The 22,620-nt window shown below is 41.3% G+C and overlaps 3 protein-coding genes across 4 annotated transcripts; all 3 read left to right on the top strand.

The window, feature by feature from the left end:
• Nucleotides 1–5,274: 5,274 nt before the first annotated feature.
• Nucleotides 5,275–7,992, top strand: LOC6539878 (glutamate [NMDA] receptor subunit 1). The gene is made up of 5 exons (XM_002086726.3): nucleotides 5,275–5,808; nucleotides 5,969–6,149; nucleotides 6,223–6,353; nucleotides 6,672–6,842; nucleotides 6,903–7,992. The coding sequence occupies exons 1-5, from the start codon at nucleotides 5,300–5,302 to the stop codon at nucleotides 7,843–7,845; spliced, it is 1,935 nt and encodes a 644-aa protein (XP_002086762.3). The 5' UTR covers nucleotides 5,275–5,299; the 3' UTR covers nucleotides 7,846–7,992.
• A 9,615-nt stretch (nucleotides 7,993–17,607) lies between these two features.
• Nucleotides 17,608–19,567, top strand: LOC26534986 (modular serine protease). Its single transcript, XM_039376259.1, has 4 exons — nucleotides 17,608–17,611; nucleotides 17,682–17,961; nucleotides 18,171–19,238; nucleotides 19,309–19,567. Exons 1-4 carry the CDS (start codon nucleotides 17,608–17,610, stop codon nucleotides 19,565–19,567), a joined length of 1,611 nt encoding a protein of 536 aa, XP_039232193.1.
• Nucleotides 19,568–19,595: 28 nt separating this feature from the next.
• LOC6536046 lies at nucleotides 19,596–21,939 on the top strand. Of its 2 annotated transcripts, XM_015192046.3 has the most exons (8): nucleotides 19,597–20,010; nucleotides 20,074–20,243; nucleotides 20,300–20,443; nucleotides 20,500–20,709; nucleotides 20,779–20,955; nucleotides 21,015–21,313; nucleotides 21,373–21,518; nucleotides 21,569–21,939. In XM_015192046.3, the coding sequence occupies exons 1-8, from the start codon at nucleotides 19,719–19,721 to the stop codon at nucleotides 21,871–21,873; spliced, it is 1,743 nt and encodes a 580-aa protein (XP_015047532.1). In that variant the 5' UTR covers nucleotides 19,597–19,718; the 3' UTR covers nucleotides 21,874–21,939. The 2 variants fall into 2 exon arrangements, with proteins under 2 accessions (XP_002096656.2, XP_015047532.1); XM_002096620.4 differs by lacking the exon at nucleotides 20,500–20,709 and having other exon boundaries at nucleotides 19,596–20,010.
• The last annotated feature ends 681 nt before the right edge of the window (nucleotides 21,940–22,620 follow it).

Genomic DNA, 22,620 nt, shown 5'->3' with positions numbered 1-22,620 from the left:
TAATTTTTTGCCTCCTCGATTTTTGTTTGTCTTCCCTTTTGCAGTTGGCATGTGAGCGTATAATTTGTAAAAATTATTTGCCCTGCTGTCGTCCTGGCCACTGCTCCTGCCCCTGCTCCTGCACCTGCTCCTGCTTCTTGATGTCTCTCCGTCCAACCCTCGCAGCCGGAAGGGAAAAAAAAAAATATTTTTTTCATCAGTGCATCCTGGGTCGGGACCAAGGAATAGGGCAGGAAACGTTGCGGTCGCCGCCTCCAGCAAAAAGGGTTTAAATTTTAAATTAAGCTCCTTTATTGTCGGGTCCGAGTGGCTGGCGATTCCTCTTGCGGTGATTGTCCAGCCCTGTAATTGCGTCAAGTGACCCGAAGACCTGGGCTTAATTGGAACAAAGATGATTTGCAGATCGATGCCTCGAGTGGACCATCGAGCTGGAGATATGTCAGCATACCACAGCGATTGGTCATTTACTCGGATGGGAACGTACTGCAGTAAGAAATGATGAATAAATATTCGTATACCGAGACAAACTCTGCGCATCACCAAGATTGTAATATATAACCAAGTAAACTTTTTCTATCGTAAAAATTTGAATATTTGAAAATATTTGGCTTTTATAATTTTTACATATTTATTTGATACAGTCTACCATTTCTGAGTAAATTGTTTAATAAAACTCACAAAGGTGTTATGAGCCCAGGTAACCTAAGCATAGGCGTGTTGATTATTTTCCTTACTATCACCCAGGAAGAGGCCGTCTTCCTTTCAAAGAAACCATCATATGGAAATCAGGCCATAATATTGGTCAAATACTGATCCGACCAGAAGGGCCAAGGCTGGTCCGCAGCCAATTCATTACTACACCAGCAGTGACAACATGCTCGCGGCCATTAAGCCAAATCGAACATAACCGGGACGCACAAAAAGAGCATCGGGAATGAGAATCGGTAATGGCGTGAACTGAGAGGGACGCCGATTTTAATGCTGCCCACGGACGAGGACGACAGCCCGGAAAATGGGAGTTGGCGGCTAAGCCCGCCAAAGGACGCAGGAGTGGCCGTAATGAGAGCTGGCACATCGATGACCCTGGCCAGGCAAAAGGACTGGCACTGATGAGGCGACAACCAAAAATCATCAGCGCCCGTTCTTGGTCGAAGACAGCCACTAAGCCGTCTGCATTGAGTCCCCGTAATTGGAAATGATGCTCAAGTCCCACTCGAGTGACGAACGAGGCCTTAATTCCCACCAATGCAGCGGTTATTGTTTTACACAGAGATTAATCCTGGGTAAGGTCTTTTATATATTATGTACCTTTAATTCCTGTGCTCTCGAGATGAAATTATTTTTTTACCGTGCAATCATTAACGTCTTGCCGCTAAGTTAAATGAAATTGACTACACTTTAGCGAGACTAAGAGACTCCACCAGAAAACATAGCTCTGCATTTTCATGCCCAGAACTGCCATTTCATCTTTTTAATTGAATTTTAATTTGTTTAGAATGCGCTTAGACTGGACAAGTGGCCAAGAGCTACTGGGCTACTCCGATTGAATGCGGCTCTGCCCTGGGCTTAGAGTCCGCTGTTCGCTTTCCGTAGTCTGGAGTGCGGACACGCCCTCACTTAATTTACCATGCAACCCATCCGGATCCGGACTTCGCCTGCCTGCACTATATAGTTGTTGTCTGGCAGCTTTTCACAAATCGATTAAATTTAATTTGTTTTCCTTTCCGCTGCCAGTCATTCTCGTCCCAGCCCTTCTTTCCTTTCTTTTTGGCGGAGCTTAGTTTCTAGCAGTAATTTCATAATGAGTTGACTTTATGCGGCCCAGTCCCAGCTGCAAGGAGAATTTTCGCCCATTGCTGTTGGCAAATAAAACCGTTGGCGCTAACATTAAACGGCTATGAAGTGTGGAAACTAACAATGGATGCAAGTCTCAGTCGAAAAAAGTGAGCAAAAACCTGAAAAATTCTATGAAATTAAAATATTAGAGGATAAGTACTTGAATAATTCTTCAACTTCTGGGCGTAAAAATAATGTTAAAAAGTATTGACTAAATATCCTAGAAGTAACATGGTGGCGTGAACAGTTTTGTGCATATTAAATAAAACTTTTGTTCTTAAAAATGCGAGATAGACACATTAAAAAATAAATATGAAAACAATAAATAAAGGAATCTAAAGAAATTAAAAAGTGTACTCAAATTATATTCATTATACCCAACGCTGCAGGCCAAAAAGTATGAGTCGCATATTGTTGTCGTCATTTCGAGGGACTTATAACGAGCTTCGTCACATGGCTGAAGGGGATTTTCCATTTCCTTTTTCGTTCGCTGCTTTTATTTGGCCCATGGACAAGTTTTGCCGTTCGCCAGCATACTTACCTACAATTAAAATCCCCCGCAGTTGAAACGTAAAAATAATCAACAAAAATAATACCCGCAACGAAGAATTTATAATTTTCTTTAAGGAATCGCATTTAATAATAATAATAGTAACAGCCCCCATTTCGGGAGCCAAATTAATTAAAATATTTTGTTGTTTATTTTGTGCTGCTTCTTCGTGTTGCTATGTTATGAGTAAGAGCATTAAAATAATTGAAATGAAAAAATATCAAAACCTTTTTTAAATGTGTGGGCAGTTCTTGGCGTGGCAGCATGGGTCCACAAACTTGATCAAGAATATACATACTTTACATGGTCGGAAACGCTTCCTTCTCCCTGTTACATAATTTTCCACCAATCTAGTATGCCCATTTACTCTACGAGTAGCGGGTATACAAATTACGTCCATGCTTGGAATGCAAAGCATTATTTTAACATATTTACAACAACTATTTTGGACCAAAAAAATGCTTTAAAGGCTTTAACGGGTGTTATTTAATATGTAACTGAAAATAAAATAACAACAGTAGCAGTTTGCCTATTGTAATGGCAATGGTTGTAATGGCTTGGTAACATTAAATTAAGAAACATTTATTTGTCTATCTCTTATGCATTTTATTTATTCATTTAAAATTGAGCGAAATAAGTGGTGCCTTTTCGCTTACAAAATTTCATAAAAACATACCTGCGGCTTGGTATTTAAATTGTAGAATGGTAAGAGCACGCATCATATTTTCATGTGAGGTATTATTAAGCATTTTGCCACCTTTATCTGGCATATTTGCAAAACGTTTATTAAGAGCAGTGGAAAGTATAAGCACCAAATTTAAAATGAAAATTTAAACGTTCAGCTGGCTGCAACAGGGCGTATGCGCAATTGTTCTTTGTCATTCCTTGCATGTGTGAAGACAGAGTTTCAGTGCTCTTGAGATTTTTTAGCAAGCGACTCGCGTATTCGATGAAAATCTTGCGATAAAATGCCAGCGAATTTCCCCTGTTCGCAATGAATAAATTTGAATGGCCTTGTTCTTCCTGCCGCTGTTTCAGTTTTCTGCTGCTCATTTGCATGTGGCCTTGCACAAAATGTTTTTGTCATTACCGTTGAAAGTCAGCTAAGCAGGGCAGCACAAAAGGATGCCAAAGACAAAAGGGGAAGCTGCACTCGCATCCGTATCCGCACCCGGGGATGCATCCGCAAGCATCCGCGAGCATCCGCAAAAATGTCAACAAATTGAATGTAATTCCTTTTAATTTCGGAGCAGTCTTAAAGTCCTTGCAGGACTCTATCTCGCCCCCATTTCGACCATCTTATCTGCTCCCTCTCCCAGTTTGGCACGTGGCAAGCTGTCGTGAAGCAAATTGCCCGAATGAAGTTGCCTGCGAGTTGTATGCCGCGTGCCATGAAATTAAGTTGCAAGCTGCAGGATTTGCTTTCAAGTTTCGCAACATTTTCTGTGCCACACTTTCCCACACAGGCGCCCAGCTCCACCAACTCCACAAAGAACCCTTCTCCAGGGACACATGCTAAGGTCCTTGGCTCCGCTTTCGTGGATGCTAACACGCGTTTTTGTCGTTTCTCCTAGCTTCTTGGCTGCAGCCGGATAATGTCACGCTAATGCCAGCAGCTTTGTCCTGCTTAATGTTGCGTCTAGTTATTGGATTTTTGGTATATGCCGGCAGGAGCCCACATTTTGCTAGGTGCACCCCGAATCGGGGCTGTCAATGGAGTCTGATCGATGTGGCGACCGGGTCCGGACAACGGCCAGTAATTTGAGTTGGAAACACCATTTGCACTCTTATAGGAATACACTAATTATCGGTCACTCCTCTATAATTGTCGTATTAAGTTCATATTTAAAAACGCTGGACTACCTACAGCTGATTGCCAAAAAAAGATTTAAATGGCTCGTGTCAGCATAAATATGATGAAAAACAATGAAGGTTAATTTTTTCGAGGTATTTCTATGACAGCTACATATATGTTATAGTAGTCCGTTGCGACTTGTATACTACAAAAAAAGTAAATACAAAGAAAGTCGACTGTGCGTATAAACGCACAGAAGATCTTGACTACATTGACTTGGCTGTTGATACTGATCAAGAATATTGCAACCTTCTAACTGAAATCAATATTTAAGGATTTAAAATAAAAGAGTAACTTAAAATTAAAATAAAAACTTCTACAGAAAAAGTTTGACTACAAAACATATTTCATCAACGGCTTTGGAACCTTCCTTTAACACTAATCTATAATAGAAGCTTTTTTTGGAATGCCCACTTTCAACAGCTGAGTTCCTAAAATCTCAAAAATATATTTATACCTATTATTGGTTCATATTGACTGCAAAAAAAATGTGCACATCCTATTATTAGGGAAAGTGTGAATGGTTTTATAAAAACAAACAGTTAGTCAGGGGTATTTGAGATAAAAAAAATACTAAAAATAAAAGCAGCTGACTGCAAAAAAGAAACTATAAACAATAAGAAAAAACAAGTGAACATTTGATCTGCGTAACTTCCCAACCGTAGTTACATTTTCAAACCCAATATTACCGAACTAAGCCCACAATTTTTTCAGTATAACACAACCCTGTAAGAATTATAATATTTTTATAAAGACTCTTGTACCTGTTAAAGGGGCACCCTTCTTCGTAAGTTAATTGTTTAATTGCCATTATTTATTTTGTGCCGCACTTGCACAAAACCGCATTCCTTTCAAAGTAATCGCCGTATTATCCATCCTCACAATAATTTTCTTGTCAGCCGCACAATTTGCATGCGTCCAGGGCACACCGATATGATTAATGTGAATAAATTATGCACATGCAGGGGAAAATGAAAACCTATAAAAACGCCAAAGGCCCCGCACAAAGCAAACACAAGTCCCCAAAGAAGAAGTCGGTGCTAAAGTGGCCATATAAAATGATTAAGTTGCAAATGAAAGTTATTTCTTGGCCTTTAATAATTTTAACAGCATTTTTACGCGTGCTGCAAATTGAAAGCATAAATACCAATTTCCTTGAGCTGGCAGCCTTCGAGGACTTTTTGCGTTCGCAGCACTTGAGCCAGGTCCTGGTGGTCCTGGGCGATGATGCTGACGGCGAGTGGAAAATTGAATGCCACCAAAAATTGTTGGCCAACTATCGTGTGCAATTTTACCGGCCAGAAATGTCGGTGAATTTCAAGGATCTCATGTACCACGGGTCTCCGCGCACGGCGGTCCTGGTGCTGAATTTCGAGCATGTCCTTGTTAGGCGTCAGGTGTTCGGGGTGGCCTCCGAGGCCGGATACTTTAACAACTCGCTGGCGTGGTTTATTCTTGGTTCTGTCCGCGAATCTCTACCAGATGAGCATCTGATTGACCAGCTCTTAAGTGGCTACAAAATGGGCATCGATGCCGACATCACAGTGGTCTTGAGGGGAGCAGACAAGTAAGGCAGAGTTCCAAAGCCGTACGTAAAGTAGAATGTATATGCATACGCACCTGCGCAACATTAAAATAATGTTTAAATTTCTAGAGTATTACTTTTAAGCTTAGTGTTCTAAATACAAATTTAGCTTGAGTAATATTATCCTATGTAATGATTTCAGTGCGTCGTTGCTTTTCTATGACGTATACAGAATCAGTCGGCGGGCTCACACACCATTGATAATTGAAAAGAAGGGATCATGGTCCCATTTAGGTGGTTTCCAATTGTCCGAAAATTTTAAAAACTCATGGGTAATTCGGCGCCGCAACTTTCTCAATGTCACTTGGATAGGAAGTACTGTGGTGGGTGGCAAAATGCCCTTGTGTCCCAAACACCTCTCCCCTTTCACCTACCACTTTCATCCCAATCTCGCAGTTGACAGAGAAGCCTCCTGGATTCGGTGACATGGAGTACCTGGCCGATGATAAGCAGTTCCAGCAATTGGACCCTATGCAGCGAAAGACCTATCAGTTGTTTCAACTCGTTGAGCGCATGCTCAATCTCAGGTGGGTCCTTGGATCTAGCAGGGAAGTAGGCTCTAATTAACCGGGTTTCACTTAAAGAAAAGAGTGATTTTAATCTGAGAAAGAAATTACTTGACTATTATATATAAACAACTTAAAGAATATTGATAATATCAATATAAACGAATTCACATTGCGAATACATTTAAAAAATTAAATCTTAAAAGTTTTAATGAATATCTAAGTCTTTCTTACAATAGTAAGACCATGATACCAAATATAGAATAAGTTAATAACAATTAAAATGATTATGATGTGATCCATTAATCAGAATATTACACCACCTTTTTCCCAGTGCAGCTTGGCCATAAGCTTAACGGATAAGTGGGGCGAACTGCTGGAGAATGGCAGTTGGTCAGGTGTGATGGGTCAGGTGACAAGTCGCGCGGCGGACTTGGCCGTGTGTCCTATTCGCTTTGTGCTGGACAGGCAACCCTACGTTCAGTATTCGGCGGTCCTGCACACCCAGAAGTGAGTAAATCACAGCGAACTTGACTTGCTCCCAGCCTCACAGCGCTTTTTAATCCGCAGCATTCACTTTCTCTTTCGGCACCCACGTCGCGGCCACATCAGGAACATATTCTTCGAGCCGTTGAGCAACCAGGTGTGGTGGTGTGTCCTGGTTTTGGTCACTGGAAGCACTATACTTTTACTGTTTCACATGAAGCAGGAGAGGAAGCTTTCCCTCATGGAGAACGGGTTGTCCTTCGTTTGGTTTACAATGCTGGAAACGTATCTGCAACAGGGTCCTGCCACCGAGATCTTTCGCCTTTTTTCCACTCGATTGCTGATCAGCCTTAGTTGTATATTCAGTTTTATGCTGATGCAGTTCTACGGCGCCTTTATAGTGGGCTCTCTGCTTTCCGAAAGCGCAAGGACCATTGTCAGCCTGCAGGCACTTTACGACAGCACCCTTGCGATTGGGATGGAAAATATATCGTACAACTTTCCGATCTTCACGAACACAAGCAATCAGTTGGTAAAGGATGTGTACGGGAAGAAAATATGCAAGCCTGGAGAGCACAATATCCTGACCCTGCAGCAGGGAGCTGAGAGGGTAATCCAAGGACGCTTCGCATTCCACACGGCGATCGATCGTTTGTACAGGTTGCTTCTGGACCTCCAAATGGATGAGGCGGAGTTCTGCGACCTGCAGGAGGTCATGTTCAACCTACCGTACGACTCGGGATCCGTGATGCCCAAGGGTTCTCCGTGGAGAGAGCACCTGGCCCATGCACTGCTTCACCTCCGAGCTACTGGCCTGCTACAGTACAACGACAAAAAGTGGATGGTTCGACGACCGGATTGCAGCCTGTTCAAGACCTCGCAAGCAGAGGTTGACCTGGAGCACTTTGCCCCGGCGATTTTTGCCCTGGTGCTCGCCATGGTGGCCAGTGCGCTGGTCTTTTTGTTGGAACTCTTTCTGCACTGGCTAGCGGACTTTCGAAGGAGGTTGGGAACCATGTCCACTTAAGTAATCATTTTGCCTTCTTTCCAGCGCCAGCTCCAGCTCCAGCTGCCCTGTCACGACTTTCGGCTGCAAATTTGTGTCGCTTTTAATGTTTGCTGCATTTTTAATAATAGTAAAAAATTTGTAATAATGTCAGCTATTCCCAGCGCGGGGCAGAAATTAAAAATTCCATTAAACTGCAAACACTTGCATGTACTCAACTGGACTCCGTCCTTTCGCCATAGCGCCATTCCGCTCGTTCTGTCCAGTTCCTTCGCTGGGGTCGTGGTGTTCATTTAGACTTAATTATGAAGCTGGCCGGAGGCGGTGTCACTTGTTTTCTATTAACTGACAAGCTTTTAAGGGGCGCAACTCTTAGTATCCTGAAGAAGAATCCATTTAGCAAACAAGTGGTAACTCTTCCGACTAGCTCACAACAACTCCCCTGCCAAATCGCAAGGGCTAAGGGTATGGGTGACTTTTTTCAACAATTTTTGGAATGACTTTTTTAACCTTCAGTATCAGGCATTGTCATTGTCCGATCCATATAGTCTTTTAAAATGGCAAGCGAATTGTTACACTGAAGCGCCATCTACAAGTAATTGTGTAATCACACTTGGAGCAATTGGATGGGTGATCAGTGTCCTACAGTGGCCACGCATATCCTGCGTGCATGTCCTGCATAACCTTCAATTAAGTTGTCATAATGTCAGACAGATACGGCTGCGGAAAAAGGGCGCTTCGTTGGAAACTCGTTGGGTCGATATATTCACATTTATATTACAGTGCAGAATGAGATTGTGCAGGGGGTCGGCACGGCTGCAAATCCGTGCGAGTGCTGAAAAAGTTGGACATCCAACTTGCTTAAATCTGTTATTTATAAAAAGTTCCAATAGGGAAATTCCAAAGCTCCGGCAGCCGCTGCTAATTACCACAATCAAATTTCAATTAAAGCGTTTGCATATGATGATTTTCTGAGTTCGTTTTTTCCATGCAATTGCCACTAGTGTTTTAATTGGCGATTCTAAGACAACCTGAAATTTACATTACATATACACTACAACAAAATTAAACGCTTCAGAAAAGATATATTATTCGTACAAAATTTTGCTTATATTTTGATTCCAAGTTTTTCAAAATAAAAATAATTTTTTTGTTTACCCATAAAATGTTATTTTTTATGAAGCCCAAGTGAAAAGGATTTTATGCATTTTCTGCATAATTCAACCCAAGGGTGTTGAATTAATTAAGTTGAATGTATAATGTGGAATTATTTTCTGTACAAGTTTTTATTTCGAAAATAGTCATTGATGGCTGTCGAATATTTTAAGACATATAGCAAAGGTGCATTATATATCTGACTGTCTTTCAGGGACATCTATGCTCCTTACGATACGCACACACGCTCGCATTCACGTCAAATTATGCAAATTTACAACATGATTAAGCTCGTTTAGCTGGACTCCCGTCCAACGAGTATATATGTGTATATAGTCCTATAGGCTTATGTCGTCAAGTCTCTCGTGTTTGTTTTGCAATTCAAATGAATTTGCAGAGGTTGGGCTCAGGTTTCGGGCTCAAAACTGAAGATATAGCTGTGAGTGATGCTGGTCATTGTCCCACACAGCTTGCCACATTAAAAAAGTTTCCAGGGAAAAACTTTAAACAATCATATTTTAAATTTATTTTTCATATGAAAAACGGCTCATAAAATATAACGGTCATCTTGTATATTTTCCTCAAAGTGGAATTAATAACCAGACAATTTAAGAGTAAATACGTGGCAATGCTATATGATTTGGCAGCACTAGCTGAGTATAATCCCTCTAGCTGGCCGGAAATTTCGGCTTGTTCGTTTCAATGTTTAGTTGTGCGCTGTCTGGGCCACCTTCTCTTCGCTGGACATATAAATTCGTACAAATTGTTCAATGGCCGTTCGCTGTGTTCCTTCGGCCAAAGTATCAATTGTTTGGCATTGGTCTTTATTTATGCATGGTTGTTGGCATAGTTGTCGGCATTGTTGGCCTGGCCTATCCGATGTCTGCGTGGTGGTCTGTGTGTTTTATTGCTTATGGTTATGGTGGGGATATGGCCGACCGTGCTCTGAATGAATTTATATTGTTTTTGAAGTGTTTAAATGTTTGTCCGTGTTTGCCACAGGACGCTGGCACACTGGGCGTATGCGTAATGCAAATTTATGCAGGCCTAATGCTATGGCAAGTGCCCTCGAATGGAAATTTCGTCGCCTCAGCGACAGAGGATTGAAGTTTATGCAAATAGGGCTCTAATCGAGATATGACTCCAGAGCTAATTAAATAAGACAAAGCCAACTTTAATTTCCAGCTAATAGAGTGACGGAATTAATTTAAATTTGAGTTTACTTCGGCAGCGTCCCATCTTTTGGAGCTTCTGTTTCTTATGTATTTACATAGCAGTCTATTTAAAGGAGTTGTTTATTTTTACTTTTTTCATGGTAGCTGCGTTCAATCTTGGCCCTGACCAAAAAGCGTGACCAAAAGCTGACTAAAGAGCCGCCACAACTTTAGTAAATCAATATTAATTGCTTAGATTTACTCGACCATAAACTTATTTTAAAAAGCAAAGCTGCAGAGTTGCTGGAAAAGCGTGCAGAACGAAAACAGCAATCCGTTATATTTTCACTATTTATGCTTGGGGTTCCCACTGCCCCTCTGGCAGTATACCTCTTTCCACTCCTTTGACCGATTGTCGAGTGGAAAAAAACTTTTGCAACTTTTGCGCTGCATTTCTGAGGCATCCTTTCGTCCTTTTCGCCACAGTCCTACAGACGGGCTAATACCCCTGCGCACCGCTCCTCTCTGGCGTCATGTGCTTATTATAAAATAATTAAGTCCTTTAGGAAATTATAGTTCTTGTTGCCGTTGACTTCCTTTCTGTTGTCATATTTCTCTAACTCAAGCAATCTGTGCCGGGTTTTATTTCGCCCTCCTTTTCTTTCATTGTTTAGTGATTTCCGAGCTCTTGCCTCTCGGTCTTTACTGTTTGCCATGGTAGTACGTCTGGAAAATTCGCAAAAAAATAATATAACTTACTATCGTTAAGGAACGTTGACCTAAAATATATTAATCCATTGAACTCTACAAGCCACAATCTGGCAAATTACGTATTTTGCTAAGCATAGTTCCAAAATTTTATATGTTGAAAGATCCAGCATACTAACTCCATTATTCTAAAAAAATGTTTCAAATTAGTATTTAAATTTGACTTTAGAAAATACTTTAAAACGCCATAAAGTATGTGTTCATAAAAAAGTCTTACTTTTAGAGACTTTTACAGAATTTGGAGCACGAAACTTTATTCTGTCTATTTAAATAAAAAACCAACTTGTATCTTTGGCATTGCTTGATTGCTCTTGTGAGTGCCTCCCATGAATAACCTGGGATGGATTCCCAAAGGTTAAAAATTCAACATAAATTGCTTTCGAGTCCAGAGACTCGCAACTCGTTCCATTATTTCCAGGCCTTGTGAAAAACTAGACACGTTTTGTCTCTTTTCTCTTGTGGGCTGCCACTGGCGTATGAGTAATTTATTGTGTATCTAATTAATTATTGCTGCCAACGTATTTTTCCACAACGAGGCAAATGTGGCGAGTGTGTGACTGTTTATATCTGTATCTGAATCTGGCTAGTTGTCTGTGTGGGCGTCTGGGTCGGCATCGTTAGCTTTGACTTAATTGCCAAGCCACAGAATGACTCTGAGCCTAAAAAAGCCAGGCAGTGGTATCTTGATCCCACATGCGGGCAGGACATAATGATCTATGTGTGGGATATGGCACTTTGCATTGGAATTTATGTATCGGCTGGCTTCCGCTCTTTAAAAATGCAATTCCTCGCCCATCCGCAGTGGGCCATCCATTTTAACATGCCACGGAGTATGACAAGTGTCGGTCAACTATAAACAGGGTGGAGCGCCAGCCACTAGGACACTCGACGAGTCCATGGGCAACCAGGATGTCGGGACACTGGCAGGACTTCAATGGCCCTTTGGCGATTTCATAAAAGCCGCTTGAGTGCGATGTTCTCGCGGAGCCTATCGAAGGTCTCACGGTGCACATAGACACGTTTAACGCGGGGATAGTCTTGCCCCTTTAATTAAGCAAATCTGTACCACATTTATTACCCTCTGCATTTATTCTCTCGTTTGGCAATTGATAAAGGACGATAACTTTGCACAGAAATATAGGGTAAGATATTTTAATTAGGGTCAAAACATTGTGGTAATGGTGAAACTTTTATTTTTATGTTTACTTTTTGCGGAAGCAAAGCTTAATGACTAAATAGATAACTGCTAGCGAGCTGCAGTATTGACCAGCTAAAAAGTATGGAAATTAGTTATCCAATAAGTTGGAAATCCTTTCAAAGTTTCATGAAAATCATGTCAACCAATCAATTTTCGTCAGGGCGACAAATGAGCAGCCAAGAGTTGGCCAACGAATCGTTTATCAAATTTAAATTTATTTCCAATCTGGCTAAAATGCAGTTCCGAAAATTCATCATGGACGCCATTGTAAAGTCCCGCAGATGTGTCAATGTATCTGCGCTAAATGTGTCCGTATGTGCGTATCTGCATAATTTTGATCGCTCGTTTTTCGGGGGTTCGAAGAGGTTTGGGTTTTTTGGACCACTTTCGGTCTGTTTTTTGACCAGGCGGCGCATAAATTTGCATCCCAATTCGGTGGTGCTGCCTCGCTTGCTGTTGTTTGTGTTACCGTGCGACGAGTGTTGCCAAAGTCCTTGTTTGTGGCTGATGATTTGCCATTTTAATTAGGCAATGTCCTGTCACAAGCAGACGGCCAGTAGATACGGTTATTAGTTAAGAGACAGTCTCTGGTTTGACAAGTCCACTGAAAAAAATAAGTAACTACAAACTTAGCATTCAATTAGGATATTGGAAATTATTGTTTTATCTTTCTTAGTTATCGAAAGCAGTTTAGCCCTCGAAAAGGATGCATCTTCTGTAGATTTAGTCAAAAATCTAACGATCAAAATTCAACGATTTTTTTGAAGAGCTTATATAGGCGGTCAAGTCAGAAGATTGTCCAATTGAAGTGGTGGCAAAATGTTCTTCCGCGGTTGGCCTTTTAATGAGGCTACCCGCAATCAGTTCAAACGATGAGTGCCATGGCAGAAGGATGTAACCAACTGAAATAGTCTTGGAATTTTAATTATGTTTAAACAGTAAAGAATTTCAAGCCGCTGTCCTCTAGCATCCGGTTCCGGTATTTGAGTCGCAAGTGCATCCTCTTGAACATTTTGTGCACTTGTGTAGGAGCCACAAGCTAATTCGCAACCATAACTTTTTTTAGCACACATTTAAACCAGCAAACTTTTATATCCGCTTTGCGTCTACACAAATAAACAAGCTGTAACTAAATAATTGCCAAAGACTGTGCAAACGCCAATAAACAAGCCCCACACACAGGCGCTCACATGGCGTGTTTCCGTTTCCGCTTTTGCATGGCACGTGCGTGTCTGCGGCTTTTGGCCATGATTTTGGTGTGCGAATGTGTGGGTTGGTGGCCATGCCTGTTGACAAATTTGTGGTCAAGCGAAGTCAACAAAGTCGTTTCAAATCAAAGTACTGGGTGCTTAAAAAATTATAAATTTAATACTAGCCATTATCAAGAGCTAAAAGTTAATAAAGCAACGATTAAATTCATACGAAAATAGATAAATAATCATTTTACCAGAGCAGTATGTGCTCAGAATTTGGTATTCGGCTGAAAAAAACAGAACACATTATACATGAAATTACAAAAAGCAAAAGCTGGTTTCTTTTAACCTACAATTATGTCTTTAAAATAAATTTACAGAAGCGCGTTTAAATAAAAGTCCCCATTTACGTTGAGCGTACCATATAAAAATGAGAATAATTAAGTTTATTTCTATTGGTCAGTGGCCAAATTGATTACATTATTCATTTATTTAGTTATACTGAAGTTAATTTTTCGAAAATTTAAAATTTTCTGTTGACCAAATTCGTGCTAGCTAGTGACCTGCAAAACTTTATATTATAATATAATTTGCTTTTATCAAATTACCCTACTCTAGAATTTATTCCGTGGCAACCAGCTCTATCTACCTCAGTGACACAACTTGAGCCAGGCAAGAGAAGTGTATGCTATTCATTTTGCGGCTCCACCGTTTGGCCAGAGCCCTACACCTCACTCCATTAGGCTTTTCCATTACGTTTTTAATTAATTAATGTGCCTCCTTGTGCGGCTCCACCACTGTTTATGGCTTAAGAAGATCAAGCCAGGCAACGTATAATATTAAAACATAACCGGGTCGTGTATGTGCCTGTAATTAAAAGGGGCGCCTACTTTGAAGCTGGTCCTGGTTAAAAACTTATGCTCAGGAGCTGGAAACTGAGGAAACTGAGTCAACAACTTTCTATTTTGTCATTGAAACGGTCTGCTCGCTTCGCTGCCAAAGTTCAGAGATTCAGTACGACCCTCTTGTAAGTGACACACTCTGCATACACATAAGCAACTGGAAATAATTTTTCAATTCGCAAATGCAACTTTTGACACACACAAAAAGGAGAGCAAACTTTAAGTTTGCAATTGCTGCAGCCGGAGCCGTTCCCCGGTGGAAAGCGGTAAACCAGCAAAGGATGAGTTCTGGGACCCGGGAGGAGCGTGTCTGCCAGACCCGTCCAGCTGCAGTCGTCGTATTCCCGTGTACTTCTTGGGGTTTCTGTGCCATTTCTTGCTGTGTTTCTTTTAGCCACGGCCCCAGCTCCAGAAGGAAATTACAAACCAAAGTAAACGCCAGCAGCAGCCAAGGAAGTTGTTGACGCAGGACGAGCGCCGGCGCTGAGTGTCAGTGTCATATCCTGTGCCAAAAGTGCACACAGAACTTCGGGCTGGGAATCCAGACTCCAGATCCAGTAGCCGAATGTCCACACAGAGAAAGTACATGGTATATAACGCATATATGTATAGGGCTTACATAATATTACAACTAACAAGATATACAAATTATTATATAACTTATAACGAATTGGTAAAACTCTTTTCCTGATTCTAGAATCGCGTTGATGCTACTCAACTACTAAATATATGCATATTACTTGGAGGATTAAATTTTCTCAGTGCAGTAGCAGGGGCCAAAGATGCTGCACATTACAAATGAATAATTTATGCGCGCGCTCTCTCAACGCCAGATGGATGAGGGATACGGATGTGGATGAAGCCGCTGGCTAGGGGATCCAGATGGGCGGACGGTGGCCTGGATAGGGGGCTGTTCTGCCCGTAGACCCAGTCACGGAGGACTGCGGCAACGTCCAATCCTGGTCAATGCCAAATGAGTTGTGGCAACGCCTCGCTGGTGCCATAAAAGGGAAAAAGGGAACTGGGGAACAGGGGAACTGGGGGATCGGGCATGGATGGAATAGGGAAGGGAAGCTGTTGCTCTGCATAGACTGAAATCTGCTTCCAAAAACTTCGCCCCAGAAGGGCAAATTACATAGCTCTGGTGTGAAAATTATCTTCCTGGCAAGCGGCAGCAAAGAAGACGGAAGAAAGCGCAAACTCAAAAGTTATTAGAGCAAATTTTTGCCTTTTGCCTAAGTAATGGCCAAGTGCATATCTCTCAGCACATATTGAGTTATGACTTAATTGGATAAGAGCCCGGTTTGCGCAACTTTGCACACCCATCCCGCTATTCACTGTCCTCCTTCCTCAATGCCCCTCTGGAGCTACTAAGTTTGGCGGAAAGTTGAGGAAACATTATTTCTTCTTACCCGCCTTGAGGCTCGGATTGCGGTAATGGATCTCGTAAGACTCTGATTATGTTTTGCTGAGCAGAAAATAATTTCTTCGGTCTATCTTGCCAAGCATATTATCAATATGAGGTCTCACCCAGATTAAATGGTTCCCACTGGGGAGAATGAACTGTGATATTTAATACATTCTATTTTAAGAAGTCTTTTGTGATAAGGTGTCCAGGGACTGCGATTCCGTCGATTAACAGAAAAAACAAGAGAGAACGCTATAGTCGAGTTCACCGACTATCTGATACCCGTTACTGAAAAAATGAAAATATATCAAAAACTTTTTGAAAGTTTGTGGGCGTTAGACCAGATCGCATGACCAGATCGACTAGACTTCATATGATCGGAAACGCTTCCTTCTGCCTATGCTATACTTTTCAACGAATCTAGTATACCCTTTTACTCTACGAGCAACAGCGATTTATATTATTCTATTTTAATGTACATATGAATATCGATTTTCAAAAGGGGTTGAGGAGTACGCGTTTAAATACTTTTAAGGCCGTCTATAAAACGTGAACGTTAAGTCTTTCTAACTTTTAATTGAAGAGAATTTCCCAACATAAAATGAAAGATCATACGGATGGATGCGAACTAAAAGTGTCCCAAATCCCTGCTGGAAGACCAATCAAAGCGACTTTAATGCAAATGCGCTGCCATTTCCCTTTCCAGTCGATTCCGTTGACATACAAAAAAGGCGGAAAAACACAGATAGGGGATAGATAGGGAAACGGCGAGGGATAAAAAAAACAACGGCGAACCGGCAGTGCGATTTGTGCTCATTTGTCAATGCACGGGTGATGCTACGTCGGTGCCACTCGCCTCACGTCAATCCGGATAACGAATACGCCCCTTCGGCCACGCCGAATGCAGTTTGTAGCTTTGCCTGTAGTTGATTTTGTGTGCGGGGAAGTGTGGGTTGCCTGGCGTTTGGGTTGAAGCCCACACGGAGCACAGAACACAAAACAGACAGCGATTCCATTCTCAATCCCAGTTTCCACCCATTAGAACATCAAACACCCTGCACTGGGCGCGCTTTTCCGTTGGGATTTTAATTTATAATTCAACACTCGAACATGTCACCAAAGAGTTTCATCAATATCCACTCTAAAATCAACTCCACGACGACGTAAACCGATTAAGCTATTTGGTGATTGTGAGATTCCTCACACGTGAACCATAAAATTTAGATGGGCCTGATTAATAGGACAGTTCGTTTTCTTAGGATATTTAAACGCTTTAGAGAAACTGAACCACCTGGAGAAACTTTTAAACTAATGGTTATACAACTAATTTTGAACCCATTATGGTGTTTACTTGAAGTTAAAGAAGTTAAACCAAGTAAGTATTTTCAACAGAGACAGAGACGAATGCCCAGACCAGCTGATTTCGCGTATGTGTGCTTATCAGTATACTTAAACAGACGGATAACAAACAATCGTCCATCCAACATACTTTCTTCTTTTTTTTAAAGAGTAATGATTTATTATTACTTATGTGCGCATATTGAGTACATTCGTACCCCCTGGGATTTCATTTTAAAGGGGTAATACGAAATAAAAAATGCGTTGGTCGCCAGAAAATCATATTTATAAAATAATATGATAATGAAAAAAAATATATATTAGATTTATATTCTATTTATATTTTATCATTCTAATGCCGCAAGCATTAGGCCGAAATTTATAAATAATATACAAAATAATACAAATGGACTATTAAGATATAGTAAATGGGGTATATAAAAGTCGCCAATAATTTATTTAAGTCCAGTATTGTACAAGGAAAATAAGCTGATTACTCACGCGGCCTGTTTTATATAAATTAATAATTAAAGTGAGATTCTGAGGCAATGGGTATATAGGAATCGATTTTTTATTCTCGACATCATTTAGTTCTTGAGCTCAACCAGTAATGATTAATCGTGATTTTTTAGTGTCCATCATATGCTTGCTATTTACATTCCTCCAAATGGGTTAGTTTTTTAATAGCGCACTAAGATAATTATTTTTTGAAAGCGAAACTATAGAAATTTTAATTCAAAGCACAATCTGGCTTTACATGCCGCGATGGCCAGGTGATACCTGACTCCAATAGATGTGATGCTCATAAGGATTGTAACGATGGCAGCGATGAGAGCTTTGTTGAATGCTTCCAAGAGATCTGCCCGGAGTATAAGTGTTCATATGGAGGCTGCTACCAGAAATTCAAGCGTTGTGATGGCAAATTAGACTGTTGGGACGGAACCGACGAACACCCAATCCATTGTAACAAAAATCAAACCCAATTGAATTCTGAAGAAAATGTTTCATCGCTTAAATGCACGTAAGTTTGACATTAATAAAGGTCCAGTTCAGTATACACAATATATACATATATGTTCTGCACGGTGCCTATCATAATAAAGTTGACATAATTCAATAAAGAAAGAAATATCAGTGTGGGTAATAAGTATTAAAAGTATTATCAGCTGAGTGATAGGTGTTAGGCCTTTGATGATTACAAACGACGTTTTAAATTATTTCTCTTTTCAGAGAAAATCACTTGAAATGTCAATCAACATCGGAATGCCTTGATTTCAAATACGTTTGTGATGGCATCAAGGACTGCCAGGATGGCAGCGATGAAGCCAATGCATTTTGCCTAATTTCCGAGTGTCCCAACGATACATTCCGCTGTGCCTACGGAGGATGTTTAGCGAAAAGCAAGGCATGCGATGGGGAAATTAATTGCTGGGACAAGTCGGATGAAGAGTATGCCATTTGCGGAAAAACACTTGGTAAGCTTGTGCCTGCGACTCTCATCGAAGACCGAAATGGCACAAATCGCACCACATCACTGGTTTCTACCAATGGATTAGATGCCCACCGAATATTTACTCGTCAGTCTTCGGGCTGCAGAATACCAGCAAACCTGAAAAATCTTCAGGTAAAAACCCTCTTTAATGTCCTGCCCTATAGGGTGGGTGCAGAAATAGCGGACTCCACTGTGGTGCGATTGAGTTGCTCTAACAACACACAGCTGTACGGCAGTGATCTTAATCTCTGCCTCAATCGAAAGTGGCAAGGGCCATGGCCGGATTGCATCTCGAGGTGCCACAGAAGGATTTTTACCAAGGATCCCTCAATTCGATCTGCATGTCGTTACAATGGAGACACAAGGGATTGCACACTCAAGTCGACCAAGTTGTTCACTGGAACCGTTGCCAACGTAACCTGCGCTTCAGGTTACAAGCCAAAGGGAAGGACTTCTTGGCAAACTCGAACCTGCGTGGAACTTCCAAGTGCCACCTCCCCGGCTTGGATTCTTGAGAAGAAACAAAATCGCCTCCAATGCGTTCCTGAGTGTGGCATAACAGTGCTAGGAGTAAAGGACATTCCTTGGACCGTGAGTCTATTCACAAATGCCATGACCACGTCCAATTTCTCCTTTAGATGCCTGGGTAAAATAATCAGTGCTTATTCGGTTATTGTCGAGAAACAATGCATTGATACTGTCGATGTGATGCGATATGGCATTATCACTGGAGAGCACTCGATTGCTTTTAATGACTATGACGAGAGTCCCTATAAGGTATACCTTATAGGAAGCATATATAAAGGGTAAGATACATAATAACACACTTTTAATATATATATTTGCACGTTTATTAATATCTCTTAACTTTTATAGCTCATCAAATGCCCTTGTCAACACAGTTGATCCCTTTATATTTTCTCGCTTGGTGCGCCCCATTTGCCTGCCCCCCATCCCTGAGTGGTATGCCCTGTCCTCGAGCACAACTGCCTATACGACCTCGAATGGCATTACGATTACCTATCTTATTAATATCGAAGATGACATACGCGAGAAAATAAAACTTATACACGAGCACAGCAACCAAAAAGGAAATGAAAATACCCATAATTCTAAAGCTCTCATAAACATTTAAGAGTACGCCTTAGCTTGATGCTTCAAAATGTCAGATAAACACAATTTGGTCGACATAAAACACACCTCTTTTTTATACCAATTATTTTTACTTATTGTTTTTTCTCTTCTTTGATTGGGACCCGAAGCCCCTACCTAATTGATATATCGCAATGGCCAGCCAAATGAGCTTAGCGGATGGTTTCCAGGCTCCAAGTGCCGGAGTACAGCCGCACCTGCAGCCATGGGAGGCACATGCGTGGTCCCCGGAACGTCTGGGCTCCATGTACTCCGACTGGGCGATGCACTTCTTCAGCCAACAGCGGTACGCGAACGGACTTCGCTATTTCAATAACGCCCTGGATCTGAATCCATTCAATGCCAGAGCTCTGATGCGCCGAAGCCAGCTGAAAAGATCCATGGGCCTGGCCCCCGACGCTCTGAAGGATTGCTCCCACGCAGAGGGTTAGTCCTAGATTTTGAAATGGGACTATTTTAACTATTTTAAACTATCGCATTTGTATTTAGATCTGCTGATGAGCCGAAGGCCACCAGTAGTCAATCCCAATGTCAGTCTGGAAGTCTGCGATGCGCTGTACGAGTCCAATCGGCTGGAGAACTCGAAAATAAATCTGCATTGTCACTTAAAGCGATTTAGCTCCGCACAAAGAGGTCCTGTTGTCGACCGTCTTAATGTGGTAAGTGCACCTCTTCAAAGCATTAAGAATTGTCGTAAAGTGACCCACCTTTTCAGTTAAATGAGAACTTTCGAGACACATTATCAGATGATACCACCATGTCTGTGCAGCGCCTTATCAATCGCATGATGGATAGTTTGGCTAAGGAATCCAAGGATATGAAGGATACTTGCGACGTGATTAGCATAATGGAAAAGGAGGTAACTTTACTCCCTCTATATTCACTTGAATGCCTTTGAACGATTTCCAAATTAAGGAAGCCCATTTGTCCCCGCTGGAAATAGCCAGGCGAAAAAGGCATTTTAAGATATATAACCAGTCGTATCTGAGCAAGTGCTGGGTGGATGTGGCCTTCCTAAAGAGACTACGCGATGATCCCAATGTAAAGCCCAAACATTGCAAAAAGTCATCCGAGTACTTGGGCAAGCTGATGGCTAGCAATTATAAAGCGGAGCGTACTCTTACGGTTGGCTCTTGACATATTAATATTTTAATAGATCGTGTAACAGTGACTGCCATTTCTGGTAATTTTTAGAAAATGCTGCATACCCGAAATCCCATGTACGCCTTGCATCAACAGAAATATCCCAACGAGGCATTTTATAATAAGCACCGGGAGGAAAATCTGTATCGCATTCAGTACCAGACAAGGCGAAATATGTTCAAGATTCTGCGCAGTATTCGATTGCTGATTCGTGTTGGAGAACTCAATGTGAGACTTGAAATTCAAAGTTTTCATTTAATTGTATTATGAGCTTGATTAATTTGTAGAAACTAACCACATTTATTGAGGAGGTCATGGGCGACTATGTCACCATTAAGACGAATCGCGTAATGCCGTGGAAATTTGAATTCACTAATGAGGTCTACAACTACCTAGGTCTAGCCCGCATTAATGAATACAAAATCCCCAGCAATATGACTGTCTTGCAGGGAAGACAACGTCTTCTGACACTTTTCAGACTGCCGCTCAATAATAATCTGGACATAAAGAAATCAAAGACAAAACGATCGAGTACTCTTCATATAACAAGATCGGGCACCACCGATCCCAAAGCTGAGCACTTTAAGTATGTTTTTTTTAGCAACATGTAGGTAAAATTGTTTACCGAAAATTATCTTATTCTAGGAAACAGGTGGTTCGACTGGAGAATCGGATGCGGTTTGCCGAGTATCACATTGAACGCGCCTATCTACTGCATGAATTGGCCCAAGAGCATCTGAATTTTAACTCATTCGATGGAGCTTGCTCCATGGCACGTATTGCCCTGGAGGGTAAGTTAAAATTTTACAAAGGCCCCAAAACATAACAATTGATTCCACAGAGGCCATCAAATGCAAGAGTGTAGTTTGGAGCTTCCTGAGTCTCATGGTTATATGCAAGGCCCACGCAATTCTGGGGAAAATCGAACGGGAAAAGGATATTCTGGCCGAAGCCTTCGAGCTGGCCAAGAAAATGAAGAACCTAGATCTGTGCTTGTTCATCGATATCTGCATTAAAGTTAATGCGGAGGAGATGGAAATGAAGCGCATGGTTACTACAGATTTGACTGCTAGGAGACAAAAGTTTGGCTCAAAAATGTTCCAAAGCAACGATCAGGTGAATGAGGATCGCAACCAAATTACCTAGAAAACAGTGCAGTATAATACTATAATGGAACCAATGTTTCGAAAAAGTACAAATATTTTAAAGGTATATTAAATGTGTTTTTTTTTTGCTGACAACTTGGTATTATTTACCAAAACAAATAAGCAATGACTACTTGCTTAAATTCATAAATAACTTATTTCCCAGAGAAGGTAGTGGGAATTTTCGTGAAAATTCCGCCTGCATAGGGAGAGAACTTTAAAGTGCGACTTAGCCCGTGTATTTGGGGCCAGCCAAAAGTTTATCTCAATGAAAAACCCCAAGCACATTAACGGCTGTCGGTGTTGGGCATTCAATCACTGCAAAGTGCAGCTGCAACTTGCTCTTACATATAAATAGTTTATGTTTCTTTCCGCTTCTTGTTGCCACTGGTCGGAGGCGGCAACCTTTTCAGTGTAAACTTTGCACACTTTCGGATTTTGAAAGCGCCGGATCTAAGCCAGACTACCCCGAAAAACTCAAACCCCACCCACCGGATTTTCCTCAGCTGCCATCGGTTTCCACCTGGTGGCTTGAAGTTCCGTGCAACATCGCACAAAAGACGCAAATAAATGAAGCCATTTGTTGTGTTGTTAGCTGATTTTCGATGCAAAGGATGGCCAGAGGTGGAAAACTTTCGCACCCCCTGCCCAGCGAAACTGTTGGCAATTCCCATTAGTCGCTTGTCATTTAAATTTTTCGACTTGGTCGTAAACCCCGGGTGTATGGAGAGATTTTTTAAGCCCGACA

Source organism: Drosophila yakuba, chromosome 3R (genome assembly GCF_016746365.2).
Source record: "Drosophila yakuba strain Tai18E2 chromosome 3R, Prin_Dyak_Tai18E2_2.1, whole genome shotgun sequence".
Lineage (NCBI taxonomy): Eukaryota > Metazoa > Arthropoda > Insecta > Diptera > Drosophilidae > Drosophila > Drosophila yakuba.
This window is presented reverse-complemented; position numbering and strand designations above follow the sequence as displayed.